This window comes from Drechmeria coniospora, chromosome 02 (genome assembly GCF_001625195.1).
Source record: "Drechmeria coniospora strain ARSEF 6962 chromosome 02, whole genome shotgun sequence".
NCBI classification, from domain to species: domain Eukaryota; kingdom Fungi; phylum Ascomycota; class Sordariomycetes; order Hypocreales; family Ophiocordycipitaceae; genus Drechmeria; species Drechmeria coniospora.
In genome coordinates this window covers 5,079,203-5,104,544 of record NC_054390.1, presented here as the reverse complement: position 1 = coordinate 5,104,544, position 25,342 = coordinate 5,079,203, and the positions used below count along the sequence as shown (strand labels likewise).

The window sequence follows — 25,342 nt, the reverse complement described above, 5'->3', positions numbered from 1 at the left end:
TTCTAAAGCTAAAGCCTGCTCCAGTATCAGGGTCTCTAGGGTTTACGGGTCGAATTTGTAAGTTAGATAAAGCAAGTAATCCAGATGCGGCTGAGTTACGGCGTATATAATATCGTCCTAGCGATCGTTATCCCAAAATGCAATGCTCTAAAATCCAAAATGCTCCTCCAAAATTAACAACTCGGGCTACAATACGGCGCTCCAATATAGCGTATTATTAAACAGTTCCGTACGCCTTTCTTGTATATTTCTCCAAGTCCTAAAACCAAACGCATTATTATAAAATAAGGTTTCGTAGTTATTCTTGGAATTTGTATGCGCAAGAGGAGGGGGTAGTGGAAGTATATCGCACGGACCAGGGAATCAATCACGCTGTTAGTAACAGCATAAGGGGTGCCAGTTAGTAACTGGGCAAGAGTGCACAATTGATAGTACCGAATTATACAAACGAATGCGATTATTCTTCTAACTAAAGTGCAGGGGAAGTACGGCTATTTATGCCTACAGAGTAGTACCTTGTAGGTCCAGATTGTGGCTTGCGCAGTCACACCATAGTTTGATCGCCCGTTTGATCGCACCGTGGTTTGATTGCCCGTTTGGTCGCACAATGGTTTGATCGCCGTTTCGGTCGCACAATGGTTTGATTGCCCGCAGTAGTACTGTGGGCTGGCAATAGCTAGTAGCGATTGGGAGAGCGGCAATTGTCATTCCGATCAATTGGATCCTGTGGTCGACTGGCTACTACGTATACAAGTTGTATTGTGGTAGTGAGTTGGCCGGCAGTAGTACTGCCGTCAGTCGTTCCGAGTTGTAGTTCGGAGAAGTAGTATGTTGTATACTATTAGTCAACTCGATATGCTTACTAATACTCGCAGTATAGTATAGCATCTTTACTAGTAGTAGTACTACTAGTAACAATAGGATAGTATCCTATTTGGGTAGTCTTACTCTTGCAATTTGTATGCGCAAGAGGAGGGGGTAGTGGAAGTATATCGCACAGACCAGGGAATCAATCAAGCTGTTAGTAACAGCATAAGGGGTGCCCGTTAGTAACTGGGCAAGAGTGCACAATTGGTAGTACCGAATTATACAAACGAATGCGATTATTCTTCTAACTAAAGTGCAAGGGAAGTACGGCTATTTATGCCTACAGAGTAGTACCTTGTGGGTCCAGATTGTGACTGCGCAGTTACACTACTGTTTGATCGCCCGTTTGATCGCACAATGGTTTGATTGCCCGTTTGGTCGCACAATGGTTTGATCGCCGTTTCGGTCGCACAATGGTTTGATTGCCCGCAGTAGTACTGTGAGCTGGCAATGGCTAGTAGCGACTGGGAGAGCGGCAATTGTCATTCCGATCAATTGGCTCCTGTGGTTGACTGGCTACTACGTATACAAGTTGTATTGTAGTAGTGAGTTGGCCGGTAGTAGTACTACCGTCAGTCGTTCCGAGTTGTAGTTCGGAGAAGTAGTATGTTGTATACTATTAGTCAACTCGATATGCTTACTAATACTCGCAGTATAGTATAGCATCTTTACTAGTAGTAGTACTACTAGTAACAATAGGATAGTATCCTATTTGGGTAGTCTTACTAGTATAAATACCAGTATTTTAACAGTTACAACGATCCCGGCAGTCACAACGGTCCCGGCAGTTACAGCAGCGGCCCGGCTAGTCACAACGGCCCCAGCAGTTACAACGGTCCCGGCAGTCACATCAGCGGCCCAGCTAGTCACAACGGCCCCGGCAGTCACAACGGTCCCGGCAGTTACAGCGGCGGCCCGGCTATTCACAACGGCCCCAGCAGTCACAACGGTCCCGGCAGTCACAGCAGTGGCCCGGCTAGTCACAACGGCCCCGGCAGTCACAACGGTCCCGGCAGTCACAGCAGCGGCCTGGCCAGTCACAATGGCCCCAGCAGTCACAACGGTCCCGGCAGTCACAGCAGCGGCCCGACCAGTCACAACGGTCCCGGCAGTCACAACGGTCCCGGCAGGTACAGCAGTGGCCCGGCTAGTCACAACGGCCCCAGCAGTCACAACGGTCCCGGCAGTCACAGCAGTGGCCCGGCTAGTTACAACGATCCCGGCAGTCACAACGGTCCCGGCAGTCACAACGGTCCCGGCAGGTACAGCGGCGGCCCGGCTAGTCACAACGGCCCCAGCAGTCACAACGGTCCCGGCAGTCACAGCAGTGGCCCGGCTAGTTACAACGATCCCGGCAGTCACAACGGTCCCGGCAGTCACAACGGTCCCGGCAGGTACAGCGGCGGCCCGGCTAGTCACAACGGCCCCAGCAGTCACAACGGTCCCGGCAGTCACAGCAGTGGCCCGGCTAGTTACAACGATCCCGGCAGTCACAACGGTCCCGGCAGTCACAACGGTCCCGGCAGTCACAACGGTCCCGGCAGGTACAGCAGTGGCCCGGCTAGTCACAACGGCCCCGGCAGTCACAACGGTCCCGGCAGTCACAGCAGCGGCCCGGCTAGTCACAACGGCCCCGGCAGTCACAGCAGTCACAGCAGTAACAACGGCCCCGGCAGTCACAGCAGTCACAGCAGTAACAACGGTCCCGGCAGTCACAACGGTCCCGGCAGTCACAGTAGCGGCCCGGCTAGTTACAACAATCCCGGCAGTTACAACGATCCCGGCAGTCACAACGGTCCCGGCAGTCACAACGGTCCCGGCAGTTACAACAATCCCGACAGTCACAACGGTCCCAGCAGTCACAGCAGCGGCCCGGCTAGTCATACTAGTCATCATCTACCTATTCCAACAATATTCGATACATATGAACAAATATATAACTATCTCCAAACCTTTCATCGCAATAATGGTACTGCAATTGTAAAACGAAATAGTAGTGGAAAAAAGCATAACTTTGGTAACGGATTACAGCCAATACATCTTACCTTTATATGTGACCGTGGCTTAAAATATGTTTCAAAATCTACCGGTCTTCGGAAGGTTACAACACAAAAGACTAACTGTTTATATTCAATTACAGTTTTTAGTTCTAAAAAGTTGGACTGGAAGTGGTCTTATCGTGTTACTAACAGTAACCATAACCATCCTGTATCTCTTGACCCATCTGCCCATAATATCCATCGTCGGCGTACAGTACAACAACAACAACAACAGCAGGAAATTTCTATAAGTAGGGGTACTACTGCTCGCCAAATGGATTTAATTCTTCGGGAACAATCAGATACATCACATATATATTTCCGAACACGAGATATATATAATGATCGCCAACGTATGCGCCAGAAAATGTTAGATGGTATGACTAGTTCACAACGATTTATACGCTTATTGCAAAAAGACAATATTAAACATTGTTTAAATATTGATAAAGATGATCGTATTACTGGTATATTCTGGACATACCCATGGTGTGAGAAAATGTGGAAACGTTTTCCGGAGGTTCTTGGTCTTGATAATACATATAAAACAAACCGGTTTAATATGTTCTTGTTTCAAGTTGTTGGAATTACCGACCAACAAACTCTTGCTAACTTTGCATTTGGCTTAATAAATACAGAAAAGGAAGAAGGCTATCAATGGCTATGTAATCAACTTAATAGCCTTCGTCAGCAAATTGGTGCTGCTGAACCTTTGGTAGCTATTACTGTTAAAATTACTGGCATTTATACTAGTAAGACTACCCAAATAGGATACTATCCTATATGTTGCCATTTGCAACACCGGGCAGCAGTACTACTGCTTGCCTATATACTACCACTGTACTGTACGTACAGGTAGTATATTGAGTTGACGAATTGCACTTGCTATGCAAATTCTCCTCGCTCCGACTTGGTACAATTGATGGCAGTACTACTGCCCAGCCAATTTACTACTGTCGCACGTCACGTGCAAGTGGTACTTGGTCGATCAAGCAAGATCATTGATCGGGCCGTCAATTGACGCGCTCCCAACTACTACTAGTAGTTGCCCGCCAACAGTACTACTGTTGCGCGGAAGGACCCACCCAACTGCAACTAGCAGTTGCTTGCCAGTAGTACTACTACTGGCCCGCTCGACTACTGCAGTACTGCTGCTGTACTGTCGCGACCGAACCCTAATATTGATCAATCCTGCTAGTTGCAACCAACTGGCAGTATGACTCAACCAGAGTATTTGGAGCTGCATTGAATGCAAGCAGATTGTTCGGAGATGCATTGTATGGAATCAGACAGAATTCCAACACGTGCACATTGCACTGATTGAGGTACTACCTCTCAGGTATAAAATGGTCCTCCCTTTCCTACACTCTTAGATAGTTAGGAGAACACACAAGACGCTTACGCTGTAAACACACACGAACACGCGCAAGCAAGCACAAGAAACACAACAGTCTTTCTTTTCTGAATCGTCCCTTGGCACTACTATTTGACTTGTTCAAATCTGTATTCCCTGCCCAGTTACTAACTGGTGCACTTCCTGCTGTTACTAATAGCCTCGATTGATATCCATTTTGGATAGTCCGTGCAACTGAACTTCCACTGCGCACCCTTCCTATTTTACCCCTTTATTCCAAGAGGTAATTCCCCTTTTCATTTTAAAAGATAGCTTCTTATGCTATTCGTTCTTATGCTATGCGGAATGTATAGCATAAGAAGCTATTTACTGTAATGCGCTATTTACTGTAATGCGTAGAATTACTTATATGTATCTTTTTGTACTGCATTGGCACTAAAAATTTATAGCGGGGCGTTGTGGGGCGCTAGGCGAAAAATCGTGTGAATAGAAGAAATGGTTCGTGTAAATATGAATACTCAAAAAATAAAATACCCCTGCCTGGATAAGTTGCTGAAATTCAGAGAATATAGATCCACTGGTCTTTGTTGTCTGATTTAAGTACCTGCTTCCAGCTAGTGGGCTTGCTACCAACTAGTGGTTGCTTTGCCTTGGCTTGGTAGCATAGGTCCTTAATCCAGTATGCCAGATTGAAATCCATTGAATTAGAATTGTTTTCTGATTCAGGTGCATCTGGAAGAGAGGTATCTAGTAGATCCTCTGTTGGTTGGGCTAGGACCCCCTTTGTAGTACTAGTCCTAGTAGGACTAGTCGGTCCGTTGGCCAGTTGCAACCTACTAGTCCTAGTAGGACTAGTTGGTCCTTTGGCCAGTTGCAACCTACTAGTCCTAGTAGGACTAGTTAGTCCACTGGTCCTAGTAGGACCAGTAGCCCTCTTTGTCTCCCTAGGTGTTAGGGGACTGGAGGTACTTTGCGAGATGGTAGTAGTTGAATCTACTATCTCAATTTACCCCTCTGACTCTAGTCCTTTAACACTAGGACTTAGTAGTCGGGGGGGCCCTTGGGAGATAGGGCCAATACCTTCTAGGATTTCCAGGAAGGTAGTTTTTGTAACCGACCTCCTAGAAGGCACATATGTACACAAGGTACGTTTTTGAACCTAATGTGGCTAGTAGCCTTGCTGGTTCTGTACGGGATGCCAGTTTGGCACTTTGAATCCGTTTCTGATGAGGAATTAGGACTTCGCAATGTGCACCAATAGCCTTATAGGCCGTAAGATTTGGTGGCATTTTCAGTCCCTGTAATTCCTGCTTTAGTAGTTGGTAGGGACTTAAATCCCGGTTCGAAATTGCAGTATAGTTAACAAGATTAACTATAGCAGGAAGAACGGCAGACCAGAGGAAAGTGGAAGGCCTGCCCAGATCATTGTTGCACGTAGTCGGTCTAGGATAACTCGTATAGACCGTTCCGCAAGTCCGTTCTGTTCGGGCGTATACGGGCAAGATGTATCGAATAGTATTCCTTTCTTACCCAACTAAGTCTGGAGCAATGTATTGATTTCGGTACTTTCGTCGAAAAATAACTGTTTTGGGTAACAGTTATAGTGTCGTTTAAGGTTTTTGAAGAGATTCCGAATTGCCTGGAGAACAGTTGATCCCTCCTTGTTGGGTAGGATCAATACCCAACGAAAGCGGGATTTTCGGTCAATTAGGATAAGTCCTACAGACTTACGATCATAGGATACTGGTCGAATCCCAAATGTATTACCTGCAATTGAATCAAGAACGTGGTCTGGATCGTTAATAGGATCCCTAGACTGTCGTCTAGTGGATTTGGCCTGAATACAGGCAAGGCATTAGAAATCGGCAGCCCGAATAGACGAAAAGTCAGGCAGCCCAGTAGTAATACTACTAGTCTTCTTCAAGAGTGGGAGACTAATATGTCCTAGTCGGATGTGCCAAATGCCGGCTTGTTGCAATAGTCTTTAGTAAGACTGGTTGTTTGATTCCGTACGAGTAGTCGGAAGAGCTTGTTCCTCGGGACTAGTAGTTAGGACTACTAGTTGGTCTGTTGCCTCTATAGGAATTGGGTCTTCTATAGGGTCGTTGAATAGGGTAGCCTTAGTAAGGTCCCTTAGTGTAGCCGGACTAACAGTTGGGCTAGGTACCGATCCGGGTACCGGCCGAGGCACTAATGTAGGTGCCGCCCTAGGCGCCGGGGAAGGTGCCGACCGAGGTACCGGGGAAGGTACCGACCAAGGCACCGTTGAAGGTGCCGACCGAGGCACCGGGGAAGGTGCCGACCGAGGCACCGTTAAAGGTGCCGACCGAGGCACTGGGGAAGGTGCCGACCGAGGCACCGTTGAAGGTGCCGACCAATCCTCTACCTCGTTGGCCCAGGGGGGGGGTTGGGAGGGGATTTCGACTGTAATTCCGTAGCTACTATAGTAGCTAGAGTGGGCAGTATCTGACTTCGTTAAATGGGGCGTATGTTGACCTTGCTGTTGTAGGAAGAAGCCGTGTTTCTGGAAGTTAAGGAGTCCGCATAACTGTCGATTTGAGTTGTACAGATGTTCCTTAATGAGAGTTCCTCCAGACGCATAGTGGCGAATTCCACTAACAATACTGACCTCCAGTTTCGGAATGTACAGTGCTTCTTGTAAAACAAGAGTACTATAGACAGGTGGATTGGTACGAATTAGTACAGTAAATTCAGTACAGCCAATACCTTTGGGATAAATTGGACGACCTCCTGTTGTAATTGGTTTTGCTTGGGATTTTGCAATAGGTCGGAAAGTTGTAAACTTCAGCCGATTGTTAACCAAATGACAGGTTGAGCCAGTATCGTAGAGTAGGCCCATTCGGTACGTATTGTTGTCAGCAACACGGTATGTCATACCTATATTACCCAAATCGGGTAATAGTACTAATTCTTGTTCGGAATTAGAGTCGGTATCTAATTCCTAATAGGAATTAGGTAACCCCATACAGCCAGTGGATAGGCTATAGTTACCAGTCAGGAAACTAGTAGTTCCCTTGACTGGTGTATGGTTTTTGGGTCGATTGTATCGTTTGGGTCGGTTGGGTGAATTGGGTTGGTTGGGTCGGTTGGGTCGATTGGGTCGACTAGGTCTAGTAGACCTAGTGTTATTATTGTCTGGTGTTTTGGATAGTTGGGTTGTCCTGTGACTGAATGCTTGGAAACTGGGACTATTAGGATTTTGATGTTCTTCCAGTAAGTTAGTCTAAAGGTATTGCAGATTGAGGGATTCTGTGTTAACCCCTAAGACTTCATTGGTTTGAAGATTATTGCGTTGCGTTGCAGCCTATTGTAAAAAAACAGGACTAACAGTTGTAAGGTATCGATTTGCCTGATCCCGTGGATCGATACTTACTCCAGTAAGTTGAAGTCGTGTAAGGCAACTGCTGAATTCTGAATTGATAGCCTCAAGTGTTCCTTTGTACCCTTTGAGTGTAAGGTTATGGTAGGAATCGTAGAGGTTGTAACGTTAGGCTGCCTAGCCCTTGGAGTAATGTTTTTTCAGCGACAGATAGGCATCTGTTGGGTTTTGAATCCATGCAATTAATGCTCGCGGGCCCTTAGTACAGCTGTCCCGAAGTAGCATAAGCAGGGAGCATTGGTTGTGTGTTGAATAACCAATAGCAATTGATGGGTTTTTCAGAAATTCTTCCAGGCGAAGAGATCTAAGTTGGATGGAAAGTAATTGTTCCCATAAGTCAAAGTTCTTGGTGTCTTTGAGCTTAGCATACTCTGGGAATAAGAATACCTTCTTGGATAGCTCAATATTAGAGCTTAGATCAGTCATTTCAGTAGTAGTAGTACTACTACTGTAGGTTGGGATTCCTTGGATAGGTGTGTGGTCGGGCTCTATTTTGTCGAGGCGTTTTTGAATTGGTATAATAGTATTGTTTAATTGTTCCGTAAGTTGGTTGAACCGATTGGAAAGATCATTATACTGCATTTGTTGCCTTTGAATGATTGCTTTAAGTTCCGTTATAATAGGTGTTTCGGTGGCCTGACCTTCCTTGGTGGAATCCATTTTGAAAACACAGACACAATCTAGTTAGTAACTAGATTTCGGTTTACCTTTATGCTAGTAGTACTAGCAGTTTGGTGTCAGGACATACAACAAGTAGTACTTTTTGTATTGGCAGCTGGGTCGATTTTTCCGGGGGATTTTGGTGTAGTCCTGCCGGGCTTATAACCTTTTGAGAATAAAAGGGGAAATACCTCTTGGAATAAAGGGGTAAATTGGGAAGGGTGCTTAGTAAAAGTTCAGTTGCACGGACTATCCAAAATGGATATCAATTAAGGCTGTTAGTCTTAAAAAAATAAAGGGGAAATACCTCTTGGAATAAAGGGGTAAATGGGAAGGGTGCACAGTAGAAGTACAGTTGCACGGACTATCCAAAATGGATATCAAATCGAGGCTGTTAGTAACAGCAGAAGTGCACCAGTTAGTAACTGGGCAAGGAATACAGATTTGAATAAGTCAAATAGTAATGCCAAGATGCGATTCAGAAAGAAAAGGAAATACTGTTGTATTTCTTGTGCTTGTGTACGCGCGTGCGTGTGCGTGTGTTTACAGCGTGTGTGTTGTTGTGCGTGCTTATTCTATCCTAACTATCTAAGAGTGTAGGAATGGTAGGACCATTTTATACCTGAGAGGTAGTACCTCAATTAGTGCAATGTGCACGTGTTGGAATTCTATCTGATTCCATACAATGCATCTCCGAACAATCTGCTTGCGTTCAATGCAGCTCCAAATACTCTGGTTGAGTCATACTGCAAGTTGTACAGTTGGTGTATGCGATTGGCAGACTTAGTTGGTATTAGTGTTCGGTCGTAACAGTACAGCAGGAGTGCTGCAGTAGTCGAGCGGGCCAGTAGTAGTACTACTAGCAAGTAACTGCTAGTTGCAGTTGGGTGGGTCCTACCGCGCAACAGTAGTACTGTTGGCGGGCAACTACTAATCGTGCCACGCCCCACCTAAAGGTGGTGCTCACCACCACAGCGCGCACACCACCGCAACGCGCACTTTTTCCCTCATTTATCTTCAATTTCCAATATCTTTACAACCATAATAGCTATGGATTATCCAACAGTTAAAATACGTACCCAGGAGGCTATAGATTATCTTAATGAGTTTCCTAACGAAAAAAATCGCAAAGGTTGCCCGACTATTTAAAATCCCTCGAAGGCGCCTACAACGACGATTGTCTGGTATTGGTCCAAAGACCAGTATTCAAGGCCACAATACTAAATTAAGTCGGCCAGAAGAGAAGGCATTATATCGATATATCGGCCAAAGCTTGCCTACTTCGCGGTGAAGCGCGAGATGGCTGGCCTGTCAATCGGCATGAAGCGCCGCGAGACCACGCACCGTGAGGGCAAGCACTCCAGGGTCGACATTGTCAAAAAGGTCACCGTCGAGATCTGGGCATCCAACCTGACCCTCGACCTTTTCAAGGCCGACTGTCTCATAGCAGCGTGGGACGTCGAGACGGGCAAGCAGGTATACTCGCGCAGGGTGGCCGACCTCGACCTCCTGGCCAACCAATCGACAGAAATCATCTCTCTTCCCGTCCCCGCGACACCCGGCAACGAGAACCGGACCGTCGTGGCCGCCTATCTGTGCCAAGAATCCGGTGCGCCTGTCGCGCGGCATGTCAACTGGCCGGAGCCGTTCAAGCATCTGCACCTGCAGAAACCCAGCCAGCTCCGAGTGGAGCTGGACGTGGACGGTGAGGCGGTGCAGATCAGCGCCGAAGTATCTGTCAAGGGTCTCGCGGTCGATTGCACGGATGAAAGTGTCAGGTTTGACGATAATCTTGTCGACATTGTGCCAGGAGAGTCGATGAGAATTGGTGTAAGGGGGGCGAGCAAGGAGACTGTGTTGACAACACAGTATCTGGGCATGATGACCTGATGTGAATGAGTGAATCATTACACGACGTCAATTTTATATCACGGCTTTTTTCGCGTAGAAGCATTCATTGGCAGTACCGCACGTTGCCTACTCACTTTTTCTTTTTCATCTTACGTCGATCTTGGCCTTGTAAAGATGCAAGTAATACGAATGGGCACCTACAAACGTACAAGTTTCTCACAAGACCACAGCAGACCTACCCGATACGCATCTAATGAAACAAGGTAGACAAGTGCATTTGTATGCTCCTTGGCCAGGATGCATTCGTCTCTCACCACACAAAAATAGCCAGGCTGCTCACTAAGCTGGACTCATCAACACCAAGATCGGATGGAGCATTCAAGTCAAGGCTTCATTTCATTTTCTAGAACAAGCCAACAATGGCCGTATAACTCACATCGTCACTTTTGCTGTCGCGTTACGTCCGAGCTGAGTCAACGTCGCCGCACGCCATAGGAAAAGACATTTGTCGCCGCTGCTTCAAACAGTTTCCGGCGACATCACATCATGAGGCATGAAGGCTACCTCCAGGATACATGCATAAGCTGAAACGCCTGTCTCGATATCACTTTGGCGAGGCCATTCGGGTAAATCTCCGTGTCTATTTCCAGAAATGGCATTGGGCGCAGGTACAGGCGAATGAAAGGATGTCAGTAGGACAGATGGCGAGGGTGCGATATCGCAACGTCGAGAGCAAGGGATTGCCCCGTCTCCGCAATCTGGACAGTGTAGTCACTGTTAAATAGTAACTCAGGCTGGTCAGACGGGCCAAAGGCAAACTCAGCATTGTAAGTGCTGATTGAGTGTGCATGGATTCGCCACTCCATCTATGTCAAGCCACAATACCCGGCGTCGACGCCTGAAATAGAAGGTGGCCCAGGGCCATCTTTTCAGAATTACAACGCTCGGAGATAGCCTGTATCCGACGCGACCTCGGCTCGACATTCGGCGGGATCCGGATCTGCGAGTGCATTGACCTTCCATGGTGCGAGGCAGACGAGGTCGGAAATTGTTCACATGGTCCCGACGGTGCTGTTCGAGGTGTATGGACCGCATTGGGCTTCTCCAGGCTAGCGGTTGTCCATGGTGAGCTCATGGTTTGGCGATGTCTGGTATTCGGTCATCCCATGCCATCTTCTATATCGTCCAGCCGAGGTTATTTCAAGAACGGAGAACTCAAATGGCAGGTAGTTGGTGACCCATGGGGTATCATTCCGAGTTCCGTCGTAGCCGTGCATTATTTGTCGCCCACAAATCCGACAGCAGACTCTCAAGTTCAACAGGAGTGTTGTGACTGCGCTCTGGCAGGTGGCTAGTTCGTGTTGATATTTTGGGATGTATGTCGTCGCATCATGCTCGATGATAGCAGCGTGCGGCGTCAGGTGGGACAATTTTGCGGGGTGCATACCTAGCAAGTATCCATGCGCAAGTGGTTATAGTTATGGTTATAATAAGAATATAATGATTGAAAGGCGCTGTGAAGGGGTGATGATGGTCAGGGCAGGATTGGTCCAGCTCGGGCGGGGACGCTGCGTTGGCCTGCGTGGGCCTATGTTGGCTTGTCTTGATGTAGAAGGTTGATTGAGGCTGAAGGTCCGCGTGAATGGGGCACGGAATTTTGCTGACGCCGCTTGATGACGCGATCTGGAGAATAGTACACAGGCAATCATTCTTTCGTGCAGGTTCATGTTTACTCGGTGGATGGTAGGCGCCAGTTTTCGTCATCTTTAATTTCGTGTTGACCATGACGGCTATTCCAGCAGGGACAGTCGCCTGTTCTAGCAAAATAGTGTGGAAATATGCAGCAGAGCCTCTGGGCTCTCAGAAGCGTGGAGAAGAGTCGAATGGCACCATGAGGGAGGTTGCAGCAACTTCTCCAGCGACAATGATGAAACTTGCTGCATGCACCGTTAGCAGCCGGATCGGTCGAGGGCTCGCAGCTGGCATTTGGAGTCGGGCCTCGGGATGGCAATTCCGGAGCATGACTAGAACGAAGGATTCATAGGGGCAAGACAGGAGCGCTCGGGCGGATATGGAGGGTTGGTAATCGGACCAAGAGGCGGCCACGTCAAATCCTGGGCAGCCGTCCTTGCTCTCCGCGTTCGAGGTGGGCCGTGACACTGACGCGGTCCTCCCATGATGCATGGCATTGTTGTGCAAGTGGATTCTTGGTCTTTGACAGGATTGCAAGGTGGCAGTCGGAGGCTGCAGTCAGGGTCGCGCTTGGTACCATGTGCTGCAAGACACGCGAGCTTCCCGCTGTTGCAATGGACCTCTGGGCAGGAGATTGCGTTGCACCAGGGGCCAGGGTCCGCATGGACATACAAGTGCAGGCAATTGTAGCGTGGATGAATATGATGCCAGTGTACTCGGCAAGGGAGCAAGCGGCGAAAGGATAGAAATGGACATGTAGATAAACATGGCCGTGTCGAATGCGGGGCCGGCACGCGCGGACAGGGGTTCGAGTCGACGATTGAAGAAGCTGTGGACGGTTGAGGTAGGTCCTATCGTCCGCTTGTGTCTGCTCGTCCTGTGGCTAGACTTTTGGGGGAATGCATTAGCAGCGAACAGACGGGCGGTCATGGCGATTTGGTGACGATGCATTTGGTCTTCCCACTCGAAGACTCATCAACGGCCGAAGGAGTTGTACGGCTGATGCTCACCGACCAGGCATAGCAGTGTCCCGATCGGACGGGTGGAGGAGAATGAGTAGGCTGGCTCGGCGGAGAGTAGACGGCAAGGGAACGGCTTTAAGAAGGATTTCATGCCTGCAAGAGAGTGTCATTCATTCTTGCATTGTGCCACACGTCTTTATGGCGGTGGACATGTTGCCTCCGATGGAGGTGACGATGTTCGCTCTAGGCACAGAAAATGGTGTGCAATATGGACGATAATCGTTGGCGTAACGATTTGGAGTGAGTTGGAGCTGGTCATGGGAACACCTGCACCAACCAGCAGCCAACGACTGCACTTGCGTCGAGTTGGCAGCACCGTCTTCGCCATCCATCCACGGTCTGTGGTCCATTCGCACATCACTACACGTTCGATGGTCAGCTCGTCTAGCCTCGAAGAGGGGGGAGGGGGGCGTCGGAAGCGCAAGCAAGTGTCTGAGCGGTGTCGAAACGGATTCGTCGAAACATCCTCACCATGGCCACGCTCGAGACGCACAGCGAGGGTGAACAAGGACCACCAAAGGATGCCTGCCCGACTCGGCAGGTGCCGCCATCATGATAGGAGACTGATGACGGCATTCCAAGTAACTCCGACTCCGTGCTCTTTTGTGACTGGTTGATCCCAATTGGAGCGCAGACAGCTGCTAGCCGATGCCCGTATTCGTATGCATATATACGAAGTTATTGAATTACAGCAATTAATTAACACACCTACTAGTAGGTAATAATGGCTGCATGCGTATATAGTACTGCACATGCACTGTATGCAATGTATTATGCTAGCCGCAAGAATACTGTTCAGTACAGAGCCTCAGTATCTCGCCTCCCCACACACCACAAACTAAACACCACACACCATACTTACACCATACACAATACTTACACCATACACCACACCCCATGCACCATACACCACACACCACACTACGCACCCCAGACGCCACGGCCGCGCATCCATGTTTCCTTCGATTCCTGAATGCAACGACTCGTTCGTTGGCTCGCTTCATTTCGTCATGACGACTGCTCGCTTTGCCAAGTTCCCTTTCGGCCGTTGACATTCGCCGCTGGGTCGATCTGGTATCAACTGTCCTCTGAATCGATGTCTCAAAGCATGATGCCAGCCAAGGATGAAGGGGAGAGGGGTCAAAGGTCACGGCCCGGTGTCAACGACACACCTCGGGTCAGCCGCCATGCCATGTCAAGATTGCCGGCAGGCATGGCTCCAGATGGATTGCCTCCGGCCACCGGGGCCCGCCGATTCGGGTTGCAGTCGGTACTGCCACCCATGTTCCATCCGCCTTCCAACGAGTCGGTCACAAGGCAAGGCTTGACTCCAACCATGCTTGCTATTCATAACTGCCGTTGGCCAATCGCTCCTCGCCATGTTGCTCGCGATATCAAATGCTCTCGACTCCACTTGGCGCAATCTCATCGGCGGTAGCCAGGCGTCAGGCACATGGCTGCCGAACGCTTCCCATGGCGCACCCACCAGTCGGTCGTCCACCTGCTGTCCACCAGCTGTTCCGTGAACACCGTCACATATCACACAGGCGCCAAGACGGTTGAGGAATCCCAATGAAGCAGGGCGAGTATCGTGACCGGCTTCTACATGCATCCCACCAGAGGAAGAGCACGCCATTGTTCTCCATCCTGAAGCGACTTGGACGCTGGAGCACACCGCACAAGAGCCGCTCGCCGTGTCCGCCAACGATGTTCGAGAAGCGATCCAGCACGCGCCCGAACGCGTGGTGGTACGTACAGTTAAACCGTGTTGGATTCATGCGCAAGCTTTGGTTGTGCAGCTGCTCACCACGGCCTATCTGTCTACCTCCCGTACGCCTCCATCCGATCGGTCGGTTGTACATCTCTAATGGTACCATCCATGTCTCGAACATTTTTTCCAACGACCTCCCAAACGACTTCCCAATTCAACACTGGTAACGAAGATGAGCATATGACTGTTCAATATACCAACTACCCAATGTGTTCATCGTCGGACTACTCCACGTCGCCAAGTACTGCAAGGCTCCCATACCCCCTTCATGTGATTCCGGTTGTCATGCTGCAGTCCAGGAGAAGGTCTGCCGCTGCCACATTCATGTTGACGTACCTTGCCAAGATGTCTGGCCTACTCGGCGCGTGTAGGAAAATGTCAATGCCACCCCGTTCGCCAATTTGGCCTCCTTCCCAGTTGGCTTCGTCTTTCTCGCCTCCACCGATGGCAAACGGCATCGCCATTCTCACACCCTCCTCCTTGTCCCAAATCTCCTTCCTTCTGCTTCCGTCTCTCGTCATACACCCGAGGAGAACTTTTGCGCCGCGCATCCGGGAAAGGAAGCTGAAGCCGCTCGAGGACGCTGCTTCAAGTCAACTCCAACGGCGCAACTATCAAAGTTCATTGACATCACGAGAATCGTTGGACCTCGGGGGCGTCATGGATGAAACTCCCCGTCGGCCGTCAAGATCAGGTATATAAGGACGTCTTGATCCCGCTTCCTTTCTTCTTGCCCTCTTCATCCAACAACCTCGACTTCGACGCTCGAACACAATATTCCAACTGCCGCTCACCGATCCGATTCACAATGGTCAACTTGAAGAACATCGCGGTCGCCGCCACGACCCTCCTCGCCTACGCCGGCGCCGCACCATTCGTATCGGAGACGGGCGAGTTCAAGACGTCTGCGAAGACGAGCAAGGTGATTCCCGGAAAGTACATCATCACTCTCAAGGATGGCCTGCAGGCTCGCGACCTCGACTCTCACCTCGACTGGGTGAACGGCGTCCACAAGCGCGGCCTCTCGGCCAGCCAGTTCAAGGGTGTCGAGCGAACCTACAACGGCAAGCACATCAACTTCCGTGGCTACGCCGGTCACTTTGACCAGGCCACCGTTGCCGAGATCCGCAAGAACCCCGACGTAAGTGCTCGAGACGCAGGCTTGTCCGGCTCGGCTCATGGCTCACGACGACTAGGTCGCTCTCGTCGAGGCGGACCAGGTCTGGGAACTGGCCTTTATCGACCCCGCCGAGGAAGTTGTTGGCATCCAGCAGAAGCGGGATCTGACGACCCAGACCGGCGCCCCCTGGGGCCTCGGAACGGTCTCGCATCGAAGCAAGGGCTCGACCGACTACGTCTACGACACCAACGCCGGCGCCGGCACCTTTGCCTACGTCGTCGACACCGGCATCGTGACGACGCACGAGGAGTTTGAGGGCCGTGCCGAGGCCGCCTTCACGGCCTTCCCCAACGACGCCAACGTCGACACCTTCGGCCACGGCACCCACGTGGCCGGCACCATCGCCGGAAAGACGTTTGGCGTTGCGAAGAAGGCCAAGATCCAGGCCGTCAAGGTCTTCCAGGGCTCCTCCTCGGCCACGTCCATCATCCTTGCCGGCTACAACTGGGCCGTCGAGGACATCATCGCCAAGGGCCGGACCGGGTCGGCCGCCATCAACCTCTCCCTCGGAGGCCCCAAGTCGGTTTCCTTCAACAACGTCGTCGACGCGGCCTCGAAGAAGGGTGTCCTGTCCATCATCGCCGCCGGCAACGAGTCCCAGGACGCCTCGAGGGTTTCGCCCGCTTCGGCTGAGAGCGCCGTGACGGTTGGTGCTCTGACCAAGGATTGGACCATGTCCTACTTCTCCAACTGGGGCACCGTCCTCGACATCTTCGCGCCCGGCTCCGACGTCAACTCGGCCTGGATCGGCAGCAACTCGGCGACCAAGAGCATCTCGGGCACCTCGATGGCGACCCCCCACGTCGTCGGCCTTGCCCTCACCGCCATGTCCGTCGATGGCGTCCAAGGCGTCGATGCCGTGACCAAGCACCTTACGGGCCACGGCACGAAGGACAAGATTACCGGAAACATCCGTGGCTCGCCCAACGTCATCGGCAACAACAACCGAGCTGGACAGTAAATCTGGATTCCACACGACGGCACCGCACGACGCAGGCAATCTAGGAGGAGGACGACGCCTGATGAAGGAGGCATGGACGCGGATGATCATGATATGCAGCGCTCTTGTACATAGATACTGCCGCATACTGACGGACGGATGGACGGACGGACGCACAGTATTTACCATTACATGTACATACTCGGATGAGATATCTGCGCATGATACCGAAGATGATGGTACTACTATTCACGAAACATGACGGTGCGGTGCATCCATCACTGTGTCTCCCCTCAGTCTGTCCTTGCAACGTTTAGATTGGTCTACATGCACTCGGCGCATCCGTCAGATACTGGACGGGGTTCGAGCCAGATGGGCACATGGGCAAGTAAAATCGCTGGTACAACCTCGCTGAAGGTACGGAGTGACACAGGGCCTGAGGTTGGCTGTACAAGTTACATCGAACGTGAACTTGTAGATGTGCTGTAGCGGGAGAGCGGCCCGCCTGTGGCGAAGGATACCCACCAGCCACAGCAACAGTTCCACCCCACCATGTGCAATTTTTCTCTCCGCCGTCAGCGTCTTCTTACCTCTCCATCTACATGCACAGTAAATCTACCATCACTACGTGCCTTCGGGACGAAGCGAGGAAGCGATGCGAGCTTCGATTCAGTCTCAACGGACTGTTGGAAGTCCATCGTCCAAATGTCATCCCTTCCTGGCATTCAACCCGCAAGGCACCGTCTCGCCTTCGTCGTGACAACAGCAGCCACTCACCGCCAGTCACTCCTCGCTCACACGAGTCTTCCTCGGAAGGCCTTCCTCGCAGCGGCGCGTTTTGCACTGCGCGCGGAAGGAGGCTGGCATGGGAGATGATGATGGCCGCAGCATTTCTTTTGTTGCCGGCCGATCCATCGTGTTGCGAGAAGGAAACTGGACCGTCATAGTCCGCGCCTGTTGGTTTGCATTGCACATCAATTCCTACACAGACGCGGCTCCCTGAGCGCCGATATTGTTCTTCGTTGCCCGTGAATAATTAATCAATAGCTTTTATTTATTTATTCTCCTCTCGTCACTCTTCGCGGGATGCTAGTCAGTTCTTGTAGGCATGTTCTTCCTGTGCAAGGGAAACGCGTACTGCAAGTAATACTCCGTACTTGTACGTACCATGCAGGCCATGACGCGATGCCACTTGGAGTCGTATCCTCTGGCTGCGATACGTCATTAACACCTGACACCAGTGCTCTCCGCAGCGAACCATCTGCTAGCCTCTCTCCATGTCAAGCCTATTCCTTCGCACATTGACTTCACGTGGCAAAACAGTACGAAACGGACACGACCGTGGATGAAAAGTCATGGTGGACGGCACAATGCCCAAGCCAACATCACGGTTCGACCACCTTCTCTTGAGTACCAGCGGTCCCGTCGACTGCGCCCTTACCGGCGAGGCTGTCCTCGGCTCGCCATTCTTCAACAAGGGATCCGCCTTTCCTCTCGACGAGCGAAAGCTCTTCAACCTCTGCGGCCTGCTGCCGCACAATGTCCATTCCCTCGACACCCAAGTCCAGCGCGCACATGAGCAGTACATCGAGCGAGCCGATGACCTCGACAAGAATACATTTCTGACCTCGCTAAAGGAGCAGAACGAGGTGCTGTATTACAAGGTAGCCATTCTCTGTCGTCCTCGCCAGTTCCTGCGTCTCGTTCCGTCTCCTTTGATCACCAGCCAGTCGACGAGATACCGGCTGACGAAACACAGTTGCTGCAATGTAACCTCAAGTCCATGTTCAGCGTCGTTTATACTCCCACCGAAGGCGATGCCATTCAAAACTACTCGAGGCTTTTCCGCCGACCCGAGGGCTGCTTCTTGAACATCAACGACGAGGATCGCGTGCTGCATGATTTGGCGCAATGGGGGGAGTCGGAGGACATCGACTACATTGTCGTTACCGGTACCCTGCCACCCTTCCGTCCCCTCCTCGGGAACCACGATGAGGTTGATGAATGATTTTTGGTGCCAGACGGCGAGGAGATTCTCGGCATCGGCGACCAGGGCGTCGGCGGCATCCTCATCTCCATCGCCAAACTCGTCCTCGCCACCCTGTGCGCTGGCGTCCACCCAAACCGCTGCCTGCCCGTCGTCCTCGACTGCGGCACCGACAACCCCCAACATTTGAAAGACGAGCTCTATCTCGGCTTGCGGCAAAGGCGAATCCGTGGACCGCGCTACGACAGCTTTGTCGATACCTTTGTCCAGGCCGCCCGCAAGCTGTACCCCAAGGCCTACATCCACTTTGAGGACTTTGGACTGCATAACGGTTCGTCCCCTTTTTCTGTATACCTCTCTCCCTCCCTCTCTCCCTCTTTCTCTTTCTCTCTTTGTCTCTCTCTTTCTCTTTCTCTCTTTGTCTCTCTCTTTCTCTTTCTCTCTTTCTCTTTCTCTCTTTCTCTTTCTCTCTTTCTCTTTCTCTCTTTCTCTTTCTCTCTTTCTTTCTCTCCTTCTCTCCTTCTCTTTTTTATGTGTGTATGTCTCTGACGTTGTTGAGCCCTGCAGCCCGGCGGCTGCTGGACCTATACCGCCCTAGCATGGCATGCTTCAACGATGACATCCAAGGGACAGGCTGCGTCACCCTCGCCGCCATCATGTCTGCTCTGAAAGTCACAGGCCAAAGTCTTGGTGACGTGCGCATGGTCGTTTTTGGAGCTGGCAGTGCCGGCGCTGGCATTGCGGCCCAGGTTCGAGATGCCATCGCGACCGAGGACGGTTTGAGCCACGAAGAAGCCTCTGAGAAAATATGGTACGTTTGCGTAGAACTGGAAACCCCACGGGCCGGAATGCCTCTGCTATTCCGTAAATCGAGTTTAGCTAATGAACGGCTTTCAGGTTGATTGACAAGCCAGGCCTCCTCACCACCGCTACCGAAAGCTCGGACGCGCAGCGATCTTTCCTCAAGGATGCATCCGCCTGGCGCGAAAAGCATACCGACCTCCTCACCGTCGTACTACACGTCCGTCCAAACGTCCTCATCGGCACATCCACCGTGCCGGCCGCTTTTACGCACGAGATTGTCCAGGCCATGGCCCAATCCTGCGCGCGACCCATCATATTCCCCCTTTCCAATCCCACCCGGTTGCACGAAGCGACGCCCGCCAACCTCCTCGCCTGGACGCACGGCAAGGCGCTCGTCGCCACGGGCTCGCCCTTTGACCCCGTCCGCGGTCCGTGGGGCCCCGGGGGCGAGGAAGTGACCATCGAGGTCGCCGAGTGTAACAACTCGGTCGTGTTCCCGGGCATCGGGCTCGGTTGCATCCTCTCGCGCGCGACCCGGTTGACGGACAAGATGCTTGTCGCTGCCGTTGAGGGCGTCGCCTCCCTCAGTCCGGCTCTCAAAGATCCGACGGCTCCATTGCTGCCGGATGTCGAGGCCGCGAGGGAGGTGAGCGTACGGGTCGCCCGCGCCGTGGTTCAAGTCGCCGTCGAGGAAGGCGTCGCGACCGAGGACGGCATTCCGGCCGACAAGGAGGACCTAGACGACTGGATTCGGGCCCAGATGTGGGAGCCCACCTACCGGCCGCTCCGCCTCGTCGAGATGGAAAATGCGACGCGAGCGGCGAGGGGGGAGTTGCGCAAGGCCGGCACCGCGCGACGAGGCGGTCGCCCGTAGATGGATATCTGGCCAAACGCACTCTTGGCGTCGAGTCATCTGAAAATGAGCCGTGCATTCCTCGTTGACACCGGAAGATGAACCGTCGGCTGACCTCTTGCGTCGGATCGTCGGGAACTGTTGCATCGTTGTCGCCGGTCGGTGGACGACGATGCATCATCCTCAACGGCTACGGCACGAGTGACGGTCGTCAAGACGCCATCAAACGCCCCCATCGTAGACAAAACTTGCATGGTATTTATTGGCAGGTTGCTAAACTATAAAAAAACCAAACGAGGGATATTATCACCACCCACGAACCCCTCGGCCGAACAACAGCGGTCGCGCATGTCAGAACCAGTAGCGAGAAACAGGCAGGCTTCCGGGAGTGATTGAAATGGGCATTTCAGGCCTCGGCGTCGCCGGTGGCATCCGTCGTCGGGTCCTCGACCCTCTTCTTGCCCCTGCTGGGACCGCCCTCGCCGACGCCCATGCGGCAGGAGACGTAGCGTTGTGCGACGACGCCGACGGCGAGCGCCAGCGTCTCCTCGATCCACTCCGCCACCCACTCCCGGGGGTCGACGCCGCCTTCGTCCAAGATTTCCCTGATCTCGTCGGGGACGCCGCCCTCGAACGCATCCTGGCTCTCGTCGGCCGTTTGGGGCGTGAGGGGCGTCGGCGCGTCGAGCCAGCGAATCCATTTGGCCGGCACCGTCTGGCTGATGGTGGAGTACTCGATCTCGTGGACGGGGTCGAGGACGAAGACGGCAAAGGAGACGACCTCGTCGGCTTCGTCCTGCTCCTTGACCGTCGACGACTCCTTCTCCTTCTCGGCCGAGGCGGTTCGGCCGAACAGCGACTTGTCGGCGTCGACGCTGATGGCCTGGACGGCCAGGAACAGGTCCGACGTCCTGACCGGGTTGGTGTCGCTCAAGTCCTCGGTGGCGCGGACCTTGGCCTGCTCGATGCCGCCCTTGACGGCAAAGTACTCGCTCGCGTTCGATTCGGCGCCGGCACGGCACAGCTTGGTGCCCTCAACCATGCCCTTGACGAGACCCAGCTCGCGGTGGGAGTCCGTCTGCCTCCACCAGGGCCCATCCCGCCAGCCGGGGGTGCTGACGCTCATCCGCCTCGAGCTGCTTTCCACGCCGCGCTGGACGACGAGGAGGTCGCCACCCTCGACCTGAGACATGACCCGGGCGAAGACGGCGTGAATGAGGGGATCGAGGGAAGGGTAGCCGACGAGATCGTGGGTGATGTGAATGATGAGGCGCTCGTGGGAGCTGATGGGAGGGGCGATGGTGTTGATGATGTTGTTGAAGGTAGGCAGCGCGCGGTTTCGAAGCTCGTCACCTGGCCGACCACGGCACGTCAGCGAGCGAACCGGCACGGCCGTCGGCGAGAGGGGGGGGGAGGGGGGCGGTTCGCGTACCGTAGCTTCGCAGGGCGCCGACGTCGATGCCCCTGATTCCCTTGACCTGCTCCGCCCACTTCATGGCCTCCTCGTTCTGCTGGATCTCCTTGACGGCCGCCTCGGCCTGCTTCATGGCGGCCGAGGCAGTGGACATGATGCCCCCCCACCAGCCGCCGCCGGTCTGGGCCTGCTCCTCCTCCTCCTGCGGCTGCTGCTGGGGATGGCTCTGCTTCTCCGTCACGCTCTTCTTATCCGGCTCGTGCAGCTCGGAGCTCGTGGCGCTCGGCGTAAAATTGGCCTTGTAGCTCCGAGCGCTGTCGGTCGATTGACGGATGCTGGGTTTGTCCTCGCCGACGGGAGGCGTGCCGGCAGAACGGCGAAGGGCGGCGCCCTGGATGCGTGGCGTGTGCGGACGGGACGGAGGCTGGTCGGGAGCCAGCTGGGACTCGAGGTCGGCCAGGATGTCGTCGTCGCCATCCCTTGGCTTCGAGGCGGCCGCCGTCTTGGCCTTGAGGTTCGCCGACGGCTTCTTGGCCTTGGTGTCGTCGCCAATGCCGGAGAAGAGATCGTCGAGATTGTCGTCGGCCGCTGGCGCAGGCGCCTTCGTCTTCTTGGATGCCATGACGTTTGCGTGAAATCGGCTTGGACGACGGGTTTGCTAGTTGATGATGGATGGCAGGGGTGAGGGTGACGTCCAGGGAAGCAGGGAGCTGTTGCTGTTGCCCATGGACCTGGCGACCTCTGATTGGCTACCTTGGGCGAGCGCAGGGGGGGGGGGCGAGTGGAGTGAAGGTGCTTGGTGGAATGGGTTGCCTCGTCCGATATTGACCCGTTTGCCGTATTACTACTGTACAGTACTAAGGGCCGATGTACTCAGTACAAGTATTCTATGCTCCGTACTTGAGTGAGTGTAAGTAGTTGTACTCCGTACAGAACAATAATTAAGTACAGTACAGTGTAAGTAACTACAGTACGCCTACTTGTTATTCTGCACACCCAGCGCAATTGTACAGCAATAAATACCCTGCCAAAAAGTACTAGGCGCTGTACTCCGTACGGAACACTCGATTACAACCCCTCAGTGATGTGTATAATTACTGCACGAACAGTTTCCGTGGTGGCAGCCTCTTCCGATTTTGACCCGTTGGCCGTATTATGTTTCTGCTCATGTACTCCGTAATTACGTGTATACCAGCTTGAGTATGATGTACATCAGCTAAAATTACTGCACCACCGCCGCGATATTAGTGCAGCACTTAAGTCTGGCCGTTGCCTTGATTGACCTTGACCCGTTTGCCGACTACTGTACTCCGTACGGAGTACACATACACTAATTGCTGCCGGTGCTCTGCACGTGTCTTCCAGCGTAATTATACTGTACGTCGGCTTGCAAAAAGTACTGCTTGTGCTTGTACACCGACGATGATATGCTTGTACACTTACGATAATGTACTTGTACACCTACGATGATATACTTGCAACTACGATGATACTTGTACACCTACGATAATATACTTGCAAGTGCAGCAAGTACTTGACAGGTTTGCCGTACTGAATTGCGGCTAGTGTACGGAGTACTGATACCTAGTACTCAGTACTCCGTACCCGGCATGAATCTACTAGGTACTTACATGCTCAAGTACTAGGTACTTATACTGTACGTCGGCGCACTAAATTACTGTACAACTCAGGTGATATATGATACCTGTGTATCTCAGTGCAGCAATACACCAATGGATTCATCGGATGAGCAGATGCCCTACGAGCTGCAGAACGACAAACAATTGCCGGCAACATGCCGGATTAGGCCGATGGGTCATACTCAATTGCTTTATCGCTCTGCCTTTACGATTCGTCTTGGCAGGGAATGCAAGTGCGCTGCTACCCGTGTACGGTCAGCGCAAATCAGAATATGTGTGGGGGATGATTTATCGGCCCTCCGCCTACATCGCAGTGCTTGTAGTTAGCGGCTTGGAGCAGCAGTACAAGTACTAAAGTACTAGGTACTAGGTACCTACCTCTAGTACTCTGCCAGGCGCCCTGTGCCCAAATACAGACACCAAGTCAGCGGTTAGCACGTAGCTCTATAGTACTAGGCACTTTGAGAGTGCTTACTAGGTAAGTACCTACTGTACACCCAGGTGTACACATGTACTACTTGCCTTCGAGGGTCGATAAATTAGTACCGAGTACTGTAATGTATGTACATATGTGCTTGCAGTATTAATACTTGCAGTACTCCGTATGGGTACACTTACTGTACTTGGTACGCCTACTTGTACATGTACTACCAGGAATTACAGCACAGAACCTTTACCGACCATCCAAGGGCACCCCCCACCCTCCCTGGAACAACAAGAATTTATGCTTGGTGGCATCCACCTACAAATGGTAACAAATTATTATTATTATTCCATACTAACCTAGTCCTGTATTCCGTACTGTACATGTAAATTACTTGCACACCTACACACGATACTTACGCTTCCTAACTGCAACGGAATTTTTTGTGCAGCTCTAGTATACCGGTATGCTGTAAGTAAGTTGGAGATGACTGTGGCTTCTGATTTTTAAGGCACCCAGTGTGAGATAAGTGTCTGGATAGACCGACGGCAACGGCAATATGCCCACAGTGAGGAAGGTACAAGCAAGCACACGTACGGTTGCCTCCTGAGGGAACCAACGACTGCATCCCCTCTCCGCTTCCGCCTACCACAAGTATGGTCAGGTGGCTCAAACCATCAAAGGACTGTTTTGAAGGATTGAATTCTTTCGCACCTTGTCGCCCGCAGTGCTGCGCAGGGCCCTAGGGTCAATCACCGTCACGCATGCTACCACGGGTCGAGTATCAGGTCGGCAGCGCGTGGTCAAACAGGGTTTAGTGCTCCCGCAACGCCGCACTGCTGATTGGCTGGTTGCCGCTGCAGAGATGCTTTGGCAAACTTACAAGTTCAAGTACAGCCAAAGCAAGCCCTGACCCGGCCGGCGGGTTGGTGTGCCGCGCGCGCATGGATGGATTCTACGAGGGGGCTTGGTTCATCGCAGTCATGTAATTACTATCATCTGCGCGAGTCCATCATGATGCAGATTCGGACGTGCCGTGCCAGTGTCTGCTACGGGTATCCAAGTAATAACGGAGGGCAAGTGGACGGGTGGGAGGCCAAGTGGCAACGAGGCAGGTACGAGGTACCTCATGGGGTCCACGGACAGGTACCGGTACATCTGTGTACATGCACCATGTACATGGCACTCCTTGCAGGCACAGTACTTGCATGTGCACTGTAAGTACTGTAGTCGTACGGCAAGTACCTGCCCGTGTACGTACACCAGGAGTCGTCGAATCGCCCTATTCAAAGACAGCGAAAGGATGGATAGAAAGAGACGAGGGCGGCTCGCGTGACGGTCATCGCTTCCAGCGCGTTGAAAGAACTGTCTGGCCCAAATCAAAACGTGCGGAGCGACTCGCAGGTGCCCCCCCTTTGTCGCCGGGCACGCTCGCAACCGGCGG

The 25,342-nt window shown here is 52.3% G+C and overlaps 5 protein-coding genes across 5 annotated transcripts; 4 read left to right on the top strand and 1 right to left on the bottom strand.

The window, feature by feature from the left end:
* Positions 1 to 1,224: 1,224 nt before the first annotated feature.
* Positions 1,225 to 2,924, top strand: DCS_04506 (uncharacterized protein; the record flags this gene model as incomplete). The annotated part of the gene is made up of 3 exons (XM_040801815.1): positions 1,225 to 1,227; positions 1,609 to 2,836; positions 2,899 to 2,924. The coding sequence occupies 3 exons, from the start codon at positions 1,225 to 1,227 to the stop codon at positions 2,922 to 2,924; spliced, it is 1,257 nt and encodes a 418-aa protein (XP_040656848.1).
* Positions 2,925 to 9,619: 6,695 nt separating this feature from the next.
* On the top strand, positions 9,620 to 10,210 carry DCS_04505 (uncharacterized protein; the record flags this gene model as incomplete). Its single annotated transcript, XM_040801814.1, has 1 exon — positions 9,620 to 10,210. One exon carries the CDS (start codon positions 9,620 to 9,622, stop codon positions 10,208 to 10,210), a length of 591 nt encoding a protein of 196 aa, XP_040656847.1.
* Positions 10,211 to 15,464: 5,254 nt separating this feature from the next.
* DCS_04504 (serine protease protn) lies at positions 15,465 to 16,797 on the top strand (the record flags this gene model as incomplete). Its single annotated transcript, XM_040801813.1, has 2 exons — positions 15,465 to 15,797; positions 15,853 to 16,797. The coding sequence occupies 2 exons, from the start codon at positions 15,465 to 15,467 to the stop codon at positions 16,795 to 16,797; spliced, it is 1,278 nt and encodes a 425-aa protein (XP_040656846.1).
* Positions 16,798 to 18,146: 1,349 nt separating this feature from the next.
* DCS_04503 (malate dehydrogenase) lies at positions 18,147 to 20,441 on the top strand (the record flags this gene model as incomplete). The annotated part of the gene is made up of 5 exons (XM_040801812.1): positions 18,147 to 18,440; positions 18,503 to 18,728; positions 18,798 to 19,094; positions 19,331 to 19,574; positions 19,661 to 20,441. The coding sequence occupies 5 exons, from the start codon at positions 18,147 to 18,149 to the stop codon at positions 20,439 to 20,441; spliced, it is 1,842 nt and encodes a 613-aa protein (XP_040656845.1).
* Positions 20,442 to 20,826: 385 nt separating this feature from the next.
* On the bottom strand, positions 20,827 to 22,456 carry DCS_04502 (uncharacterized protein; the record flags this gene model as incomplete). Its single annotated transcript, XM_040801811.1, has 2 exons — positions 20,827 to 21,773; positions 21,853 to 22,456. The coding sequence occupies 2 exons, from the start codon at positions 22,454 to 22,456 to the stop codon at positions 20,827 to 20,829; spliced, it is 1,551 nt and encodes a 516-aa protein (XP_040656844.1).
* Positions 22,457 to 25,342: the final 2,886 nt, after the last annotated feature.